Source organism: Canis lupus, chromosome 13 (assembly GCF_011100685.1).
Source record: "Canis lupus familiaris isolate Mischka breed German Shepherd chromosome 13, alternate assembly UU_Cfam_GSD_1.0, whole genome shotgun sequence".
NCBI classification, from domain to species: domain Eukaryota; kingdom Metazoa; phylum Chordata; class Mammalia; order Carnivora; family Canidae; genus Canis; species Canis lupus.
This window is the reverse complement of record NC_049234.1, coordinates 62,368,249-62,387,038: the sequence shown is the minus strand read 5'-3', so window position 1 is coordinate 62,387,038 and position 18,790 is coordinate 62,368,249. Positions and strand designations below refer to the sequence as shown.

The 18,790-nt window shown below is 38.5% G+C and overlaps 1 protein-coding gene across 4 annotated transcripts in view; it reads left to right on the top strand.

The window, feature by feature from the left end:
* Positions 1 to 18,790, top strand: part of ADAMTS3 (ADAM metallopeptidase with thrombospondin type 1 motif 3) — a 261,316-nt gene that overhangs the window by 212,337 nt on the left and 30,189 nt on the right. For all 4 annotated transcript variants that reach the window (XM_038556298.1, XM_038556297.1, XM_038556299.1 and 1 more), the window contains 9 exons: positions 6,781 to 6,864; positions 8,746 to 8,902; positions 9,660 to 9,765; positions 10,170 to 10,313; positions 11,147 to 11,279; positions 13,247 to 13,360; positions 15,632 to 15,777; positions 16,962 to 17,137; positions 18,534 to 18,667. In XM_038556298.1, coding sequence (XP_038412226.1) covers positions 6,781 to 6,864; positions 8,746 to 8,902; positions 9,660 to 9,765; positions 10,170 to 10,313; positions 11,147 to 11,279; positions 13,247 to 13,360; positions 15,632 to 15,777; positions 16,962 to 17,137; positions 18,534 to 18,667 — 1,194 coding nt within the window. The remainder of the gene's footprint in view (positions 1 to 6,780; positions 6,865 to 8,745; positions 8,903 to 9,659; positions 9,766 to 10,169; positions 10,314 to 11,146; positions 11,280 to 13,246; positions 13,361 to 15,631; positions 15,778 to 16,961; positions 17,138 to 18,533; positions 18,668 to 18,790) is intronic.

The following is an 18,790-nucleotide window of genomic DNA, read 5'->3' as shown; positions in this document are numbered from 1 at the left end:
TAGGCATATGGTAACTGTTCAATGAATATTTGATTAGGTGATTAATAAAGGTAATTATTGTTGACCTGAGATTGGAGGTGAGAAAAGAAGAGAGAGTCAGCCCCCTACTCTGATCAAAAGGAATGTAGAGGATGAGCTGAGAATCCAAGTAGGTGTGTGTCTGGAACTGTTTTAGCTCTGCAAGAAATTAGTTGTGGAAAGTACTATTTCTTCCCAGTTCATTTCAGAATGCTTTTGTGTCAGCCCAAATTACCTAGACTGTCTTGTCATTAACCTGTTTGCTTTTCATAAACCAAGTCTCTCTCTCTCTTTTTAAAAATCACGCTTAGGTATCACTTATTTTCTTCTTTGTGAATAATGGTATTAATGATGGCTAATAAATTTTTTATTTTACGTGTGCAAGGGCCGGCACCATTAAGCACTGTAACATATATGAGCTCATTTATTCCTCTCAACAATCCTCTAAGGACAATACTCTAATTCACCCATTTTACAGATGAGTAGACCAAAACATGGAGGCAAATAACATGCCCAAGGTCACAGAGCTAAGATCAAGCCCAGGCAGCCTGGCTACAGAACTCATGCTCTTAACCACTCAGCCATCCTGTCTCTCCAGACCTAATCCACCCATCTAAAAGAAAAACGAGTGTTGCTTTGTTGAGGCCAGACAAAGCTGTTCATCAGCTAGTCAGACAAAGCAGGTCAGGGTGTCCTGCCAGGGAAATGTCCTGGGAGAAATTGTCCTGTCCGGGAACAAACCTGGAAGGGATTTTCCTTTCAAGGAAAGGAATACTTGACTTGATTTTACCTTCCCTCCCCCCCCGCCCCCATCACATCACTGGCAACCCCTTCTCATTTAAGGTCATCTGAAAAGTGAATTAATATTCTGTTTACTCCTTCTTTCAGGTGATTTAATAAAAGCTCTAGGCTCAACCCTGAACATCTCACAGAAAATCTTACACACACTGTGATAGATTCATTCACGTGGTAAAGGGGTGTTCGGTTTTACGCATATTTGCATTATGTTGTGTCAAATATGTGACTTCTTAGAATTATTATGCTTAATGCCTTTCTTACAACCCAAAATGCTGGTTATAAATTTCAGCCCTAACTTTTCTTTTTTTTTTTTTTTTTTTTTTTTTTATTTATGATAGTCACAGAGAGAGAGAGAGAGAGAGGCAGAGACACAGGCAGAGGGAGAAGCAGGCTCCATGCACCGGGAGCCTGATGTGGGATTCGATCCTGGGTCTCCAGGATCGCGCCCTGGGCCAAAGGCAGGCGCCAAACCACTGCGCCACCCAGGGATCCCTCAGCCCTAACTTTTCTTATTCAGTTTTTCCAGTGATCTGCTCTAGCATCTTTTTCTTTTTTTTCAGTATTTTTAAAACTACCATCATATTGATCATCAAGAAATCGTTATTTATAGTAAATTCAGAGTCCAATTCCTCATTTCCTTAAAATTTACACGAAGGAAGATTATGAAAAGGAAGTGAAGTTGTTAATTCCTCTTTCTCAATATACTTACACACCAATTTCTTCAATTCAGGGATAGCAAATTACTACTGATTATTCTAAAACCAGCTGTTCTGTGCACAGTAACAGTGTTGTGGTGCGCAGGTTTGTAGAAGTATAGCAAGATGGTGAAAACTACTGACTCTGGAGTCAGACTGCGTAGGTTTTCATCCTTTGCTGTGTCTATGAACTGTGTGACCATGGGCAAGTTACTTGACTTCTCTGGGCCTCAATTCTTAGTGTAAAATGGTGATGATAATATCTCTTAAGTTGTTGCAAGAATCACTTGAACGAATCTAAAGTATTTAGTGCAGTGCCTGGAATCCGAAAAGCTTTATATAATGTTAGCTGTTGTTTTTGTTTGTTCGTGTTGCTTTTACTTAGGAAAAATATTGCTTTCCTTGTCACTAAAAGTTGTAAAAATGCTTTCTTAACAAATATTATTTTAGTTCATCTTGACAGATTCAAGTGGTTCATTCAGTATATGTTTTTAGTTCATTCTGTATATAATTTGTTGTTAAAATTTGTGAATAGTTTATAGTCAGATTCTGAGGGTTTCTATGCCTCTCATATATTTTACTGTATGACGTTGAAAAACAATCTAAATAAAGATGTCTTCAGTATTTTTCTTTGCTTTCAAGAGTCAAATGACTCAATGTTTTCCTTAGGCTAGAGTATTTTAAAACTCTTATTTAATTTTAAGGAAGTTATTTTATTTATGTGTAAATATAGGAAAAGACAGACATAACAACTGGTGAGTAAGTACCTCCAGGTGTATTAAGCAACATTTACCCCCCTCAAAAATGTGCATACTGCCACCTGCTGGGAGGAACTTTTGTACCTTGAAACAGTATTTTTGAAAAAATTTAAGTGTCCGATGATTTTCCCCATAGGTTTGGGTTTTTTTTGTTTGTTTTTTGTTTTTGGTAGATTTAATTTAAATCACATCTTTCATTCAATTGAAATTTCAAACGTAAGAGTCTTGGAGTCTCTTTTAGGTGAAAACTAAGAAGGAGGTAGTTTTATTTCTTGTTCTTTTCATATAGATTATGAAAATACATCCATAAGTCTTTAAAATCTTTTCTCAGGGATGGATGGAAGGGTGCTAAGCTCCTTTATGTTTTTCTAAGGGCAGTTGTGTAGTATTTTTGCTAGATTTGGACAACAACCCTTTGAAGCAGACAGAGCAAGTCCAATTATAATTTGCCAGTGAGAAAACAGAGGCCCAGAGAGATTAAATGACCCGGCCAACGTCACTCAGCTTATCAGTGGAATATTCGGGACAGAATCCAGGTCTTTGAATATCTTATCCCATGGTGCTGATTATTTCTTCAACTCTTATCATATCCTATAGGCCTCTGAGTATAAAAACATTGCATCCTGTTATTAATAAGGCCTAGCAAAATGAAAAGCAGCCAAATTATTAAGTACATTTTAAAGTGAATAATTTATTTTTTTAAACTTTGGAAAGCAAATGATAAGTGGCATCCAGTGCTTTGTATTGGACACCTAACGTGTGTTGGTTTGCCATATTGAAAGAATGCTTTCTGCTCTGTACACATATTATTGCTTTATATTTGGTGATTTCTATCCATAACAATTTATGTATGTCCTGTGGCAGTTTCACAAATGTGTGCTGCCCTAGAAGATTCCCTGATTGATTTTTTATTTGTTTTGTACCGGATTACCCTGCTCTTTTTTTTTTTTTTTTTTTTAAGATTTTATTTATTTATTCATGAGAGACAGAGAGAGAGAGAGAGAGAGAGAGAGGCAGACACAGGCAGAGGGAGAAGCAGGCTCTATGCAGGGAGCCCAGCGTGGGACTCGATCCCGGGCCTCCAGGACCATGCCAAGGGCCAAAGGCAGGCACTAAACTGCTGAGCCATCCAGGGATCCCCACCCTACTGTCTTATTAGCCTGGCATAATAGTGACTTTTGTTAAACAATACTTTTTGTTTGGTGAATGGTCACTTTGAATTTTAAAAAAGTGTCCTTTTACTCCATCATTTTATAGTATAATATTACCATTGAGAACATGAATTTTGTCCATTAGACTTTCTTGGTATTGCACTGATTTTAAGATTTCCCAAGTACAGATGGGTTTACTAATTTAGGGTGACTATTCACTATACTAACTCAACTACTATAAGCTATTTGTCATTGTTGCCACCTTTCCTTCATTTTAGGATTCTAAGATTTTCTGATGTGTTTCCTGCATTTTTAAGTATAGTTGTCGCTGCTACTCTGAGGGGCTGTGTCTCCCTCCTTCCATAATCTGTGCTCTAGAAATTATTTTTCACCTAACTAGTTTAGTTTAAAATTTTATCATTCGTTTATTTTGCATATTTACTAGCATTGCTTTGTCTTTTTTTTTTTTTTTTACATTGAATTCGTTTACATTAAGCTGAGTACATGTGAGCAAAGCCATGCTGCTAATTCAGAACAGCTGCCTTACGAGAAGTCTCTTGGAATGTCCATGAGTCTCTGGATGAATGTGTTAGTGACATGCCCGGCTTCAGACTTTACTTGTATTGGAATTATAGTGTTAGGAATTCCTTATCAGACGCTTAATGCAGAAGAGGAAGGGAATTCAGTCTTCAATTAGGCAGGTGTGGAATAAGATAAGAGAATGTTCCCTGACCAAAAAGGTCAGAGAAAAATCACAGCTTTTTTGTACAGCATTCAATCTTTTCTTATATTTACCGGGAATCTACCCCTCTCAGTTTGACCCCATGGTTTTTATTTATTTTCCGTAGATATATGGAATACATTGAGCATCTTTTCCATATGGCAGCTATTAAGTCTTCTCTCTAGGTTTTTCTTTTGTTTCCCATATAATCCTGTTCTGCAATGCCCTTCTCTCCTTCTCACTCATACATTGAGGAGTTTGTTTGCCTGAGTTAAATCTTTTAATTCTTGCACTAGTCCAAAGTGGTAGTATTCTTATTATGCCCATTTGACCGAGGCTAAGAAAGAGACCACACAACAATGAGGGGTTGAACTAGAATGTTAACTGAGACATTGGTGTTTGGTGTTAGGCTCTTGGACATTAAGCCTTCCATTCTTTATGTACATATTTTATAGGCTGCTTGCTTTTTGCTCTTCTCTGGGTACATTCGTGTTTGTCAACATCTCTTTTATAAGACATCATGAGCTAAAATTTACTTAGTACTTCAGGTATACCCTGGCCTCCAGAGGGATAGCTTGCTCATGGGCTGCCTGTCTATGCACTTGTGCCCTGCAAGGGCACGTTGCAGTTGTTTTTTTGTTTTTTTTTTAACTTGGCTTATGTTGAACGGTTGTTACATTGAGTCTTACCATTCTCTGTGTGTGTGGGTATTTGTAAAGTATATGTGTGTATATCTAAATGCATTTTTCCACTTAAGAGGATTCTACATCTTTTCTTGTCAAACTGCACTTTGTCATCTTAAGTTATACTAGTTTCTGCAGTTCTTTTTTTACCTCCATTTTAGCTGTCCTCTTTTTTATTCCATACAAATTTAGTAAGTATGCCTTTAGGCTATATTTCAGGCCTTGATTTTTTTTTAAGGTGTTCTGTGCAATCCCATTAGATTCTTGAAATATTTCAGTTGAGATTTCTTGCTCTGTTTCTTGGTTAGTGTGGTAATTTCCATTTTAATGATTCATGAATTTTGTGGGGGCTTCTTAGAACATTCTATCATTCTTAAGTTAGATTTCTTTATAAAGTCTCTCTCTATGAGATTATGGTTATCTTTTCTCTATAGGTTTTCCATTGCTGTGCTTAGAGTCCAAATCTCCTGGATCTCAAGTCGAATTTCAGTTAGTTTTCCATCCCTCTTTTAGTTATTGTGACAGATGTGGCATCCCTGTCCCTGGGAATAGCAAAGAAGTTTTGTAGTCTAGTCAGATAACTTCACCTTTCCCCTTCCTGTTAGCATTTGCCAACATAATAAGCAATCTTGACTCACATTGATTTTGCACTAGCTTAATCAGAAGAAACAATGATGGTCTGGCCTGTGATCAACATGCACTAAACCAAGCTAATTTTATTCAGAATGTAAACACGAATAATAACATTTACTAAAATGTAACAAAGCTCTCAGCCTGCCAGCCAAGTAGGGACTAATTTGGGGTTCCAAATTCAATTTCTTATTATTTCTTATTAGGTTCGTTTCTGCCAACAACTGACTGTGGCCTTTACACACCAGTTAACCTCTGCTGTCTTCATTTTACTCATCTGTGTAAATCTGTGGTGGACTATGACCTCTGAGATTGCTTCAATCCTAATATCAATAATTTTAAAGCATGCCAAATCACTTTTAGAAGTTTTAGCCTAACTTTAATAATTAAATAAAAAGGAGTGACTCAACTTAGCTTTTCTGAGCTATACCTAAGGGTGATATTCATCTAATATGCACTCATACAGTCACCTTAGTAATTCAAATATTGAAGGACTTATAACACGGTAGGGCTTCTATATAATCATTGTCTCAGCTGCCCCACTTATAGAGTGGAAGCACTAGGAGGGCTACCCACTTGCTGGCCTGCAGATAAACCACCATAGCTCCTGCACACCAACTCCATTTCCATGGGCTCTCCTAACCAGACGTAGGACATGAGCCCCCAGACAAATGCCTGCTGACTGTTCTCCTCTACATGGCTATGGCTATGCAAAGGTAGAAGACTCTTCTTTTTTTTTTTTTTAATGAATTTCTTTTCTTCTTCTTCTTCTTCTTTTAGATTTTATTTATTTATTTGACAGAGAGAGAGAGAGAGAAAGCACAAGCAGGGGGAGTGGCAGGAAGAGGGAGTAGCAGGGACCCACTGAGCAGGGAATCTGATGTGGGGCTCAATCCCAAGACACTGGGTCATTACCTAAGCCAAAGGCAGACACTTAACTGACTGAGCCACCAAGGCACCCCCAGCTAGTAGATTCTTGCCAGATTCACCTACTTGCTGTTGCTTTTGATGAATATTATATGTGTATTATAGCACATTGGACTCTTTCTAACACAGCAGTTTAATGAAGCCCTTTTAAAACATGTTCTCTGTTGTTTATGATACTGTGGGGTTTACAAAATCAGCAGTTCACATACCCAAGAATGTTCCAAAGCTAAAGGTAAGTAATTTCATTTCAGAGTTCAGCATAAACAAAATTTAAAAAAAAAAAAAGTGATTTGACTCCAGTACTTGTGATTACATGGCTAACCCCTGAAATGTTGTGCAAATCATGAAATCAAATCATTGTGTCACCTTTCTTTTAGCGATTATCTGCTTTGTTTCCAGGTGAATGAAATTTACCATGATGAGTCCCTTGGAGTGCATATAAATGTGGTCTTGGTGCGCATGATAATGCTGGGTTATGCAAAGGTAAAATATCTTAAAATATGTGATCTCTGGATGTTAAGAACTGGACTAGCAGATGGCATTTCTGTAACTCTAGCTAATGTGGCGTTGATGTGTCACGCAGACCTAGCTCTTTAGAACTGAGGAAGAGACACTGCCATGATAAGCGTAGATCTCCCCATTGGAACAGATGATGATTTTTGTGCTGATACCATTTGCTTTGCTTATTTATCTAATGGAGTCATAGATCATTATTATTCTGGCTCTAAGCATGACTGGATGAGTGAAAACAAATAGATATCACTGTGAGGAAAGAGAATTTCCTTAGTCTACCATTATCATCAAATTTGTGATTCATTCATTTATTCATTCACAACATCTATGCTGAATGCTTACTATGTGTCAGATGCTTTCTAGGTGCTTTGACTATATCAGTGAAGAAAAATAGCAAAGATCCTTGCCCTCTTATGGTTTGTTAAAAGCAATATTTTACATATGTCATTCCACTTAAGAAAACTGAAGTATACAGTGAATGTTCACTGAGAAGAGCTTTAATCCTTTTGGAAACAAAAAGTTAGATCGAAATGCACATGGTAGGATTTTCATGTGATGTAACTAACTGTAGCTGACTTTACAATGGCAGGGATGTATCCTTGTCGTTGGAAATAATGAAATGATGACCATGATTTCTTTCTTTGAGAAAGTGACTAACTTGACAATTTTCTTGATATTTAAAATTACAAGCCCCCTGCCATAATTAATCCCCCTGATTATGAAATACTAATAAAATTATGCATTTAGCAAACAGGAAAAAAATCCATGTGTTTGCATTTCATTATGTATATAACACCCACTTACCATTTTCTGATGAGAAGGTGTCATTGATCTTTACTTTATTCCATAAACCTGACCTAGTTTGTGTTACTAACACTACATACAAGTTAACTCCAGCTGGAGATGTTAACAGCTTTCAGTTGGTTGTTATATGATTTGTTTGGAGAAGCATGTGATCAGCATGCACTAAACCAAGCTAATTTTATTCAGAATGTAAACACGAATAATAACATTTACTAAAATGTAACAAAGCTCTCAGCCTGCCAGCCAAGTAGGGACTAATTTTGGGTTCCAAATTCAATTTCTTATTATATCAGAACTACTCTGGGAAGTATGGATACTGGGTTCTTGAAGGATGGGCCCTTTTCCCTCTGAACTTTTAATTCCTGATCATAATGTGGTAGTAGCAACGTTCCAGGCAATGCCAATCCATCTCTTGCAACTGCCGGATAAGAGTGCATCTCCCTCCATCGCCCTGAGGTTTAAAAAAGGGTAGTTGCTTTATTTAGTGTAAAGTTTATGTAATTTGACCACTTCCTGAAATAAAGATTTGACCAGCTTTGCCAGCTCATTGAAGAATTTATATTCTTCACATTTGTCGATCAATTCTGGGCCAATAAAAATCAAAATCAAAGTAAAAATGAAAATAAAAAAAAATTTTAACTAAAGACCTTTCACTTTAACGGCTCTGGATAAAAGTCTTAACCAGAATCTTTTCCTTTTTTTTTTTTTCTTAATATCTATAAGAAATCCAAGTTGAATTAGGAAATGGACTACTAGAATTCTTAACCCCAGTGATTAACACTGAGTTGCCCCACGATAGCAAATGTTAGTGTTACATGTTCCTGTAAATGTGTCAGTCACCTTTCGCACAGGTAACACTGATCATCATTCAGATATCCTTGGGCATTTAGAATTCCCAAACAAGAGTGGATAAATACATGAGCCCTAAATAATGTTATTGAACATTACTTAAATATTATACTCCCAAATGTTGACTTCAGAGAAAGTTATGAAAGGAAGCCTTCGGGAAAGCATTGTGTACTTCTTCAACACACTGTTTCCTCTTAGTCCATCAGCCTCATAGAAAGGGGAAACCCATCCAGAAGCTTGGAGAATGTATGCCGCTGGGCTTGCCAACAACAAAAGTCTGATCCCAACCACTCTGAACACCATGACCATGCAATTTTCTTAACCAGGCAAGATTTTGGACCTGCTGGAATGCAAGGTATTTCCATTAATATGCAGAAGAAAAACTTAAGGGCATGACTTTTCAAAAATAATCCTAAATCAAGGAGTCTGTTCAAATGTTCAGATCCCTACCATCACTTTCCACCATGCATCAGCCAAGCATACTCTTTCTTTCTATCGCTCCCAGTGACTTCTGTGGAGTTCACAATGTTAAATGCCACTTAAATGCTATAACAAATTATACTTGCCTTTAAAATAATGATTGTGCATTTGGAGTCTGGAGGGGATGCTGTAAAGTGCAGTGTGATTTCCACTAACTGTTTGGAAAGGGAAAGGAGAAGCCATAAGAAATGATTGCTGCCAAAGAGCTTTCTTCCAAAGTCAGCTTACATTTATCTAATAAATTCTGATGTAGACTTTGGAAAAATGTAGACTGATGAATTTCTTTTCAACGTTGATGGAATTTCTGGCTCCCTTTATCAGTACCATCATAGGAAGGACCATTCACTGAAAACAGAAAGACAAGGCTTTGTTGGTGGGCAGAACAGAATAGTAACCCCAGGCAGTTCCTTCCCTTAGGGAAGGAGAAAACGCAGACCCAATGAATCTTTTTAGAGACCATTACCTGTGTGTGGCTTTCCCAAGAGAATGTGGCGCAATGCTAGCAGTGAAATAATACTGCCTCTGTTTCCTGAAAAGCTCTTTTTTTTTTTTTTTCTAGGCAAAGGTCCAGTAGTAGTTCTTAATGGGCTTTCTCATAAAATGAAAATAAAAGTAATTGTTATTCTCTACAGGATATGCTCCAGTCACAGGCATGTGTCATCCAGTGAGAAGTTGTACCCTGAATCATGAGGATGGTTTTTCATCTGCTTTTGTAGTAGCCCATGAGACTGGCCATGTGTAAGTCACTGTTGACAGTTATAAAGCAAAAAAAAAAAAAAAAAAAAAAAAAAAAAGGTCTTTTCTTTCCTGCTTCTCTCAGTATCGTTCACACTTTGGGCAGAGTACATGCCAGCAGGCAATTCTCATTCTTTGCCAAATGTGAGGAGCTGAAAACAGGGAAGAGGTCATGCACGGAAACTAAATAAATGACTCTGGCTTGCCGAGACACCCCTGCATTTTTTTGTAGCTCTCAGAAAAGAAAGACATTTCTGTCAGATTGTTCTCTATTTCACAGTTTCTGGGACTCCTCCACAGAAGCCACGTTCATTTATAAAACAGATTCCCCTGAATTTATTTTCAAGAGTGAAATCAAGCAAAATCCATGGCCCCTCTCTTACCAGTGAGGTCTCCCTTTGTCTTAGGCTGGGAATGGAGCACGACGGACAAGGCAACAGGTGCGGGGATGAGACTGCTATGGGGAGTGTCATGGCCCCCTTGGTGCAAGCTGCATTTCATCGTTACCACTGGTCCCGGTGCAGTGGCCAAGAACTGAAGAGATACATCCAGTAGGTCCCCTTCTGCATGTTGGAGAGCATTTATAGCCTAGCATAATACAGACATGGAGCTGACTTCTAGGACCTTGATCTTTTTTTTTTTAATATTTTATTTATTCATTAGAGAGAGATTACAAGCAGGGGGAGGGGGAGAGGGAGAAGCAGTCGACCCGCAGAGCATGGAGCCCGATGTGGGGCCCCATCCCTGGACACTGGGATCATGACCTGAGCTGAAGGCAGATGCTTTACTGACTGAGCCACCCAGGCACCCCTAGGATCTTGATCTTAACAAAACTCCCAGGGAATGAAAGTTGCTGCTCATTGTAAACACTTTCTTATGACTCACAGCTTTCCGCACAATGATCCCATAATGTAATCACAATATTTTAAGCCATAAACCTAGAATTTAAGAGAATTTTTAACCATGGTCTCCTTTTAGTAAATTCCTTATGGAATCTTTGACTGATGATCAAACCTGAGTTGGTGATGAGGAGAGAGAGGATGGTCATGTGATGCCTGCATAGTGTGCCACATGTACCCTGTAGCATAAATGCTGAGATCTGTGCCACCACACCATGTGGGAGTTCAGCTGGGGACGTGAATAGGGCTGTCACAATTCTACTGTATTCCTGAGTCATGTTTGGCTTACTTTTTTGGGTTGAATAAGGATGATGAGTCTTTTTCTAAAAGGAAGTGAAACGAACGACCTTAAAAGGCATTACTTTGTGATCTTGCTATATAATCTGATGAAATTCCAGAGTACATAACCTAAGAGTATGTAACCACATTAGGATGTGTTTTAAAAAATGGACAGTTAATGACATGAAATATTTTCCTCTCTACAGTTCCTATGACTGTCTCCTTGATGACCCATTTGAACATGATTGGCCCAAACTCCCCGAACTTCCTGGAATCAATTACTCTATGGATGAGCAATGTCGTTTTGACTTTGGGGTTGGTTATAAAATGTGCACTGCGGTATGTTACAATCAAGTGAGATTTTGCATCTTGAAATCTTTTTTGCATAGCTCCTGTTTGGTGAGCTTTACAGACTACTGGTGCAAGCATAAAAATATCTATCAATGATTTTGTGTTTGCTGTGTCACTATGTGCTGAAGTTAAGAGCTTCGATAATAAAGTTAAATATTATGTAATCCTTGTAACAGACTAGATGGGAGTTGGTACATTTTTATTCTGCAGATGAAAAAAACCAAGACTTACAGAAATTAAGCAGTTTGCCTAAAGCACACATCTGGTCAATGAGGGAGCTGGATATTGAAACTAAGATATTCAGACTCTAAAGCTTTATGCTCTGTTGTTCCCTTAGTTTTTATGACCTTCAGAGATGACTTCTAAGCATTCAATAGGTTGCTTTTCATTAGTTTGTTGGCCAGGATTTCATGTAGCTGTGACCGTAGGGAAGGGTTGTACTGGTATATTCTCATGTGAGAGTCATATGGTATAGCATGAAGGTCAGGAATATGGGTCTCATACTCAGACTAGGTGGGTTGTCAGAATCAGGATCTCATACTTACCGGATCCATGACTTTGAGCCCTTAATTCAATCTCTCTTCATTTTCATGGGTGTAAAATGTGGGTAATGATAATATTTATCTCATAGAATTGATATCAGGATTAAATTTGATAATAATTAAAGCCTCTAGCACAATGCAGGCGCATAGTAAATGGAGTCCAGTAAAGCCAGTCCTCCATGTGGCTGTGCACATTATGGGTATGTTCACTAAATTTCTACATTAAGCTTTATTAGTTCATAAATATAAGGGAAGAAAGGAGGGGCTTTTGATATGTTGGACCAAGCTTTGTGTGTTAGAGCGAGAAAAGTAAGTATTTCATGGTACTGGAAAGAAGTTGATCTGCTGTTTGAATCTTCCATATAGAGCTATCTACAGCCATTGGTCTGTGTATAAGGTATACACTGTCAGCTCCTATTACCTGCATTAATACTTTAGACCTGAGAATTCTAAAGCTTTGGCTCAATATCATGGATAAATACAATTTCTGCATTAAGTAGTAGGAATTAGAACAAAAACACCTAGGTCCAAAATGAGTACCAATTTAAAAAAAATAAAAGCTCTGACTCTCTATGGGTAATTAGTGCTATAAGCAATGAATATGTGGAGAAATTGGTATTTGATGTTTGTTTAAATCTAGAGAATGGTAAGATGTTTCTAGTTACAAAGAGATCAAATGAGTAAAGACCACACACAAATATGTGTGCTTGCACATGCATTTGGATATCATAATGTGGTGTTTTAGGAAAACAAAAAACATTCTTACAAGTGAGAATACTAAGATTCTGGTCTATTATTATCTCATGTATAACTATAACCAAAGCTTTACCTTATATCTCATATTATCACCATGGATTGTTTTGAGGATTAAATATATAGAAAGTACACTGTAAACTACTTGAACGCATTGTGAAATTTTGTCACACCTAGAATACTTTATCTCACAAACCAAGCCTTACAAATATTTTCTGCTTTTAGTCAGCTCAGTATTATTTATAATCCAACTAGTTCATATCTACAGGGATAAAGAGAACCTTCTTGATAGCTTAAGAACTGTAAAACCATCATAATAAGTTTTCATATTTAAAATGGTCATAATACTTACAAATTCTTTGAAATTCCCATATTGTCTGTTTGAAAACCATAAAATAGAAGTAGTATGCAGAAATGTTAAAGTCAACCAGAGAATTGCAGACAAATCATTGTTTATTATTGATATTTTAGAAAAACAGAATAAAAATATTATTTCCCTGGAATTCTCAGGCAATATATTTTTTTTTCTCATCATGCCACAACTATGACTATTAATTTGAATTTAAAGTACCCAAGGAACATGACATGAGGAATGTTGGACAGATGTTGGTATGACATGTCATCTATATTTTATTGAGATCTTGATTCTCTCTCTTCCAGTTCCGAACATTTGACCCATGTAAACAGCTGTGGTGTAGCCATCCTGATAATCCCTACTTTTGTAAGACAAAAAAGGGACCCCCACTTGATGGGACCGAATGTGCTGCTGGAAAAGTGAGTATATCTATTTATACAATGAAGATCTAAGATATATTTCATCATAATGATCTTTAGAAACCTGGAAAATTATGACCCTTGCTGTAGTCATTTTTGTACAAACCATGGTGTATGGGGTTTCATTATGATAATGCACTAGCATTGTTTCCTAGGGCTTCCATAACAAATTGCCACAACGTTAGTTCCTTAAAATAACAGAAATGTTATTCTCTCATAGTTTTAAAAGCCAGAAGTCTAAAATCAGTTTCACTGAGCCAAAATCGATGTGTGGACAGGACCATACTCTCTCCAGAGGCTCTAGGGAAGGATCTGTTCTTGCGTCTTCCAGCTTCTGGTGGTGGCCTGCATTCCTCGATTTGTGGCTGCACCATTCTAATTTCTGCTTCCCTGGCCACACTATCCCCTTTTCTGTGTACAAATTTCCCTTTGCCCCTGTCTTATAAGAATACACATGCTGTGCTGACAGTCAGGGCCCACCTGGATAATCCAGGATAATCTCTCCATCTCCAAATCCTTAACCACATCACATCTGCAAAGACCCATTTTCCAAATAAGGACATTCACAGATTTCAAGGATTAGGACCTACCTCCTTTGAGGCCACTGTTCGGCCACTACTGATAGAATAGGAAACAGCAGCGCAGCAGAATATCTGAGCCCCTGCTAATGGAATTTGATTTACTTGCTGGCGTCCCGTCCCACACCTTGTGAAAGTTGTCCAGAAATAAAGTCATGTGAATTTATACAGAAGATTTGGCCTTGCTCCTTGGGGAAAGATGCCCAGAGGTTTTAAATCTCAAATTGTGTAGTCAAGATTGAATGCTCAGAAACTGGCCAGGGGCCAAGCTACACTACTCAGGAGGGGAAAGATCACCAAATCCAAAACAAGGCATGTTAAGAACTCAAGTTGAAGAGCCTTGACTAGTTTGGAAATAAGATATTGTAGATAGGACCAAAAGCTGGCAAGGAAGATTTACATAGCTTTTAGTTCTTTTAAAACCCACATAAAGCTCTATTTCAAATGTGTATGAACTGTATTTGCTCTGAGAATTGCAAGCATAGTAATGATAAAAATAGTAAAATCTGCCATTATTTTGTGCTTAAACTTTGTTAGGTATCATGCTAAACGCATTACATATGGTGTGTTGCTTTTGCAAAATTCAGTGTTACAGACTTTTAACCCAAAAAACAAGAGCAACAATGAGTTGATTCATTTTTGCTTTATGAAAAATATATCCTGTGAATCAACTCCAAACATCCAACTTTTCTTAATATATTTGTGTTATATTTAAATTTACCAAATTCGAGTTTTAAGAGACATTTTATTGTGTGTAGGACAAAAAAAGCAGGTCAAAACGTCGAAAGGGAGAAGAGCTAATACCTGTTGAGCACCTGCTGTGTGCTGGGATACTGTAAGCTAGGTGCCTCTGTAGTATCAAGGTTTAGTGGTTTCCACTTAATTATTTCCTGGTCAGTCGGTCTTCTCCTCCTCATGATCCTTTCTGGGCCACAATATCCCTCATCTAAAATATAAAGATAACAAACGAATTATCTATCTCTCAGAATCATTGTGAATGAAAATTTTGAAACGTATTCAAGTGTTTTGAACACTAAAGATGTTTTAGGTATGTTAATTCCAAAGTTAAGGTATATATTTTTCTGTTACTATGATAAAGGGGAGCATGTTACCCTTAGAAATACCTGATAATTTAGCTAATGAGGGGTGAATTGTAGAGTAGTACCTGCTATGCAAGTTGGGTCCCCAGACCATCCTTACTGGTTTTATTTGATATTCATTGTAAATGTACATTTAAAAACTTGACTGAGTGAATGGTTTTTGTTTTGTTTTTGTTTTTTTTCATTTTATCCTTAAAAATGTAAGTCTAAATTATCCTATATGGGGCACCTTGTGACAGTTGTGCTGGGCTAATTTTATTTTATTTTTATTTTTTTTTAAATTTTTTATTTATTTATGATAGTCACAGAGAGAGGGAGAGAAAGAGAGACAGGCAGAGGGAGAAGCAGGCTCCATGCACCGGGAGCCCGACGTGGGATTCGATCCCGGGTCTCCAGGATCGCGCCCTGGGCCAAAGGCAGGCGCCAAACCGCTGCGCCACCCAGGGATCCCATTGTGCTGAGTTAATTTTAAATGCATTTTTACCTGGGGCTGAGAAAAAAAAATAGAGGCCTCTAACTGGTGGTACTCATATGATAACTTGATCTTTAGTCTATGCATGGTTTTCATGATTGCCTTTTGTCATTTTCCTAAGTGGTGCTATAAGGGTCACTGCATGTGGAAGAATGCTAATCAACAAAAACAAGATGGCAATTGGGGATCATGGACCAAATTTGGCTCCTGTTCCCGGACGTGCGGAACTGGTGTCCGTTTCAGAACACGCCAGTGTAATAATCCCATGTGAGTAAACTCTTGTAATTCTATTGTTTTTGGATAGACCAGAAAATGCTTCAATATTATGTTTATTAACATTCTGTTTTGTGAAGTACATGTAAAAACGTGTACTTCAAAACAGGAAACCTAAGGATTCAAGTGTCTATTTTGGGTAAATCTCCATTGATCCATCTTGTGAGGAGTAGTCAATGGTGAAGATGAGAGGCTCCAGTGAAGACCGGAGATTTTTGAAGCAGTTGCTATTTAGAGATTTCAGGAGCTGGGCAGGGAGAGCCCCGCCTGTGCAGGGAAGGCCTGGGTCCTTGGCTGTGAGGGCCACTGCAGGAAGCACAGGGCACCACTCCAGGGAGCAGCACCAGCCAGGGGCTCACTCAGTCTGGGGTCAGGAGAGCAATGCAGCAGAGCCTGGCCACAGAAAGATGGTGAAAGAAGACCAGGGAACTGCGAGGAACAGTTCTCCATTCATTCATTCAGACTAAATGGATTGAATCCCTTTTGCGTGCGCAGCAAAAACTTAGGACTTTCTTTCTGCTCTAGGATTTACCATGTGAGAAAAGTGCTTTCTTCAGTTTCTGGCAGCAGGATGGCTCCGAGAAAGTTTTTCATAAAGAATATCCAATGTCACGTACCTGTTTTCACAGGAGGAAGTATTAGTGGAAGTAACAAAAAACAATAAAAATTATAATAAGAGCAGCTAAGGCTCACTCTGAGCCCTGTTCTGTTCTAAGTATCTTAAATATGTTAGTTTATTCAGTTCTCTCCAATTTTCTCTAAGGGAGATGAGATTATTTTTCACATTCTACGTGTGAGAAAACTAAGAGGTAGGAGTGTGATCAAATTTCTTTGGGCTACGTCTACATGTTTTATGCATGGTAGGAAATATAGTTTTTCTCAGTCCCTCCATGTTTTTAAAGATGGCTTTATATACTTTCCTCATGCATTCAAAATATACTGTTTGAAATGCTGATATAAATTGAGTTTTTGGTCCCCTCCACCCTCACCCCATTCCAGACACACACACACACAGGGAGAAGATGGTGCTTTCCGAAGGGAATGGAATCAGGAAGATTGGGTTCATTCACTTTTGCAGCTCAGAAGCCCTGGCTTTCTGCCCTCCCAGCACTATGTCTGCAAGTTTCAACTGCTGGACCAGAGCCAAAGGGTCTTTTTCAATGTTTTCTTTTCTTTAGGCCCATCAATGGTGGTCAGGATTGTCCTGGCGTTAATTTTGAGTACCAGCTTTGTAATACAGAAGAATGCCCAAAACACTTTGAGGACTTCAGAGCACAGCAGTGCCAACAGCGTAACTCCCACTTCGAATACCAGAATACCAAACACCACTGGCTACCATACGAGCATCCCGACTGTGAGTAGATGCTCGCTGTCCTTCCCGCTGTGTGGATGGTGACTTAGAGTTTAAGCCTTGTCAACACCAATCCCTTGGACTCTCGGTCCTTACTTGGTAAAGTAGAAAACTTGGTGTGTACAGGGGTAAGTCTTGCTGGGTTTCCAAGAACAAGGCCGACGTAGTCCCTTCTCTAGAGAGGTCAGAATTGTGGGCTAGCTCCCAGCCAGCAGCATTCCCACCATCACTACTGAAAAGACCAGTGGAAAGTAGCCCATGGGAGACGTGCTGAGTTTCCTCGCCCGACTGGCATCCAACTAGGAGACGCTCTGGAATACTGTGATCTTTCCTTTCCGAATAACAAGAGAGAAAACACAATTCTTTTACAGCTGACTCAGAAACAAGAAAGAGATCATGACTTAAGAACAGAAGTCACGTCATAACTTTTTACTTTTGTACTGTACACTGGTTCTTAGAAAATAACACTTGGAAATTCCCCTTTAGTGTTTCACTTCATACCCCTGAATTTTTGGTTGAATATGTCCAAATGGGAGCGTCTGGCCATACCTCATATTTGGGTGGCTGAAACAAAATAGTGACACGATTACCGTATAACATAATACACTAATGAGTTCAGTTTAAAAGCTGTTTTATTTATTTTTATTTTTTTTTAATTTTTATTTATTTATGATAGTCACACACAGAGAGAGAGAGAGAGAGGCAGAGACACAGGCAGAGGGAGAAGCAGGCTCCATGCACCGGGAGCCCGACGTGGGATTTGATCCCGGGTCTCCAGGATCGTGCCCTGGGCCAAAGGCAGGCGCCAAACCGCTGCGCCACCCAGGGATCCCAAAAGCTGTTTTAAAGGAAAGATACATCCACATAGGCATTCTAAGTTGCAATGCATTAAGAAGAAATGCATTATTTTTTATCTGTGAAGCAAGTCACATAAGTTATATTAAATTTAATTAATGAAGTCCTACAGGAAGCATAAACCATACTAGGTCATTGGGTCAAACAAAAGAGAAAGCCTTTTCGTTCTCTAAGTGTCACTAAAACGAAATTGGTCCTGAATTAAATTTTATTGAAGAGCTGTGGTTAACTCCAGGGTTGCCATACAACCGGTTCGCCTGGGACAGTCCCAGTCGTTCCTGTGTAATTATTAATACAGCCAATCTTCACTCTCGGTGAAATTTCACAGTGTAGGTCAAGAGTCATACGAGAGTCAGTTTCACAGTGTAGGTCAGTCATATGCCAAATATGAATCCTTTTCCACTACTTTTTTTTTTTTATTGATTTGTACTATGTTTTGTTTTCAGGAAACCATGCTGAAACTTTATATTTTAAAAATAAAATAACTACTATGCAAATGTGTCACTTTATGCCCATTGTTGATTTAATCTTCCATCTTTTACAGCCAAGAAAAGATGCCACCTTTACTGCCAGTCCAGAGAGACTGGCGATGTGGTGTACATGAAACAGCTGGTGCACGATGGAACTCACTGCTCTTACAAAGACCCATACAGCATATGTGTGCGGGGAGAGTGTGTGGTGAGTTCTCATGGCTTCCCTGGAAGCTTCTGATGCTGTTGTGCAATTCAGCTTTTACTGTCATTCATGTGCATGTTTTCGTAGGAGCTTAACCCTGCCTTATCTGGAAAGTCACATTAAAAT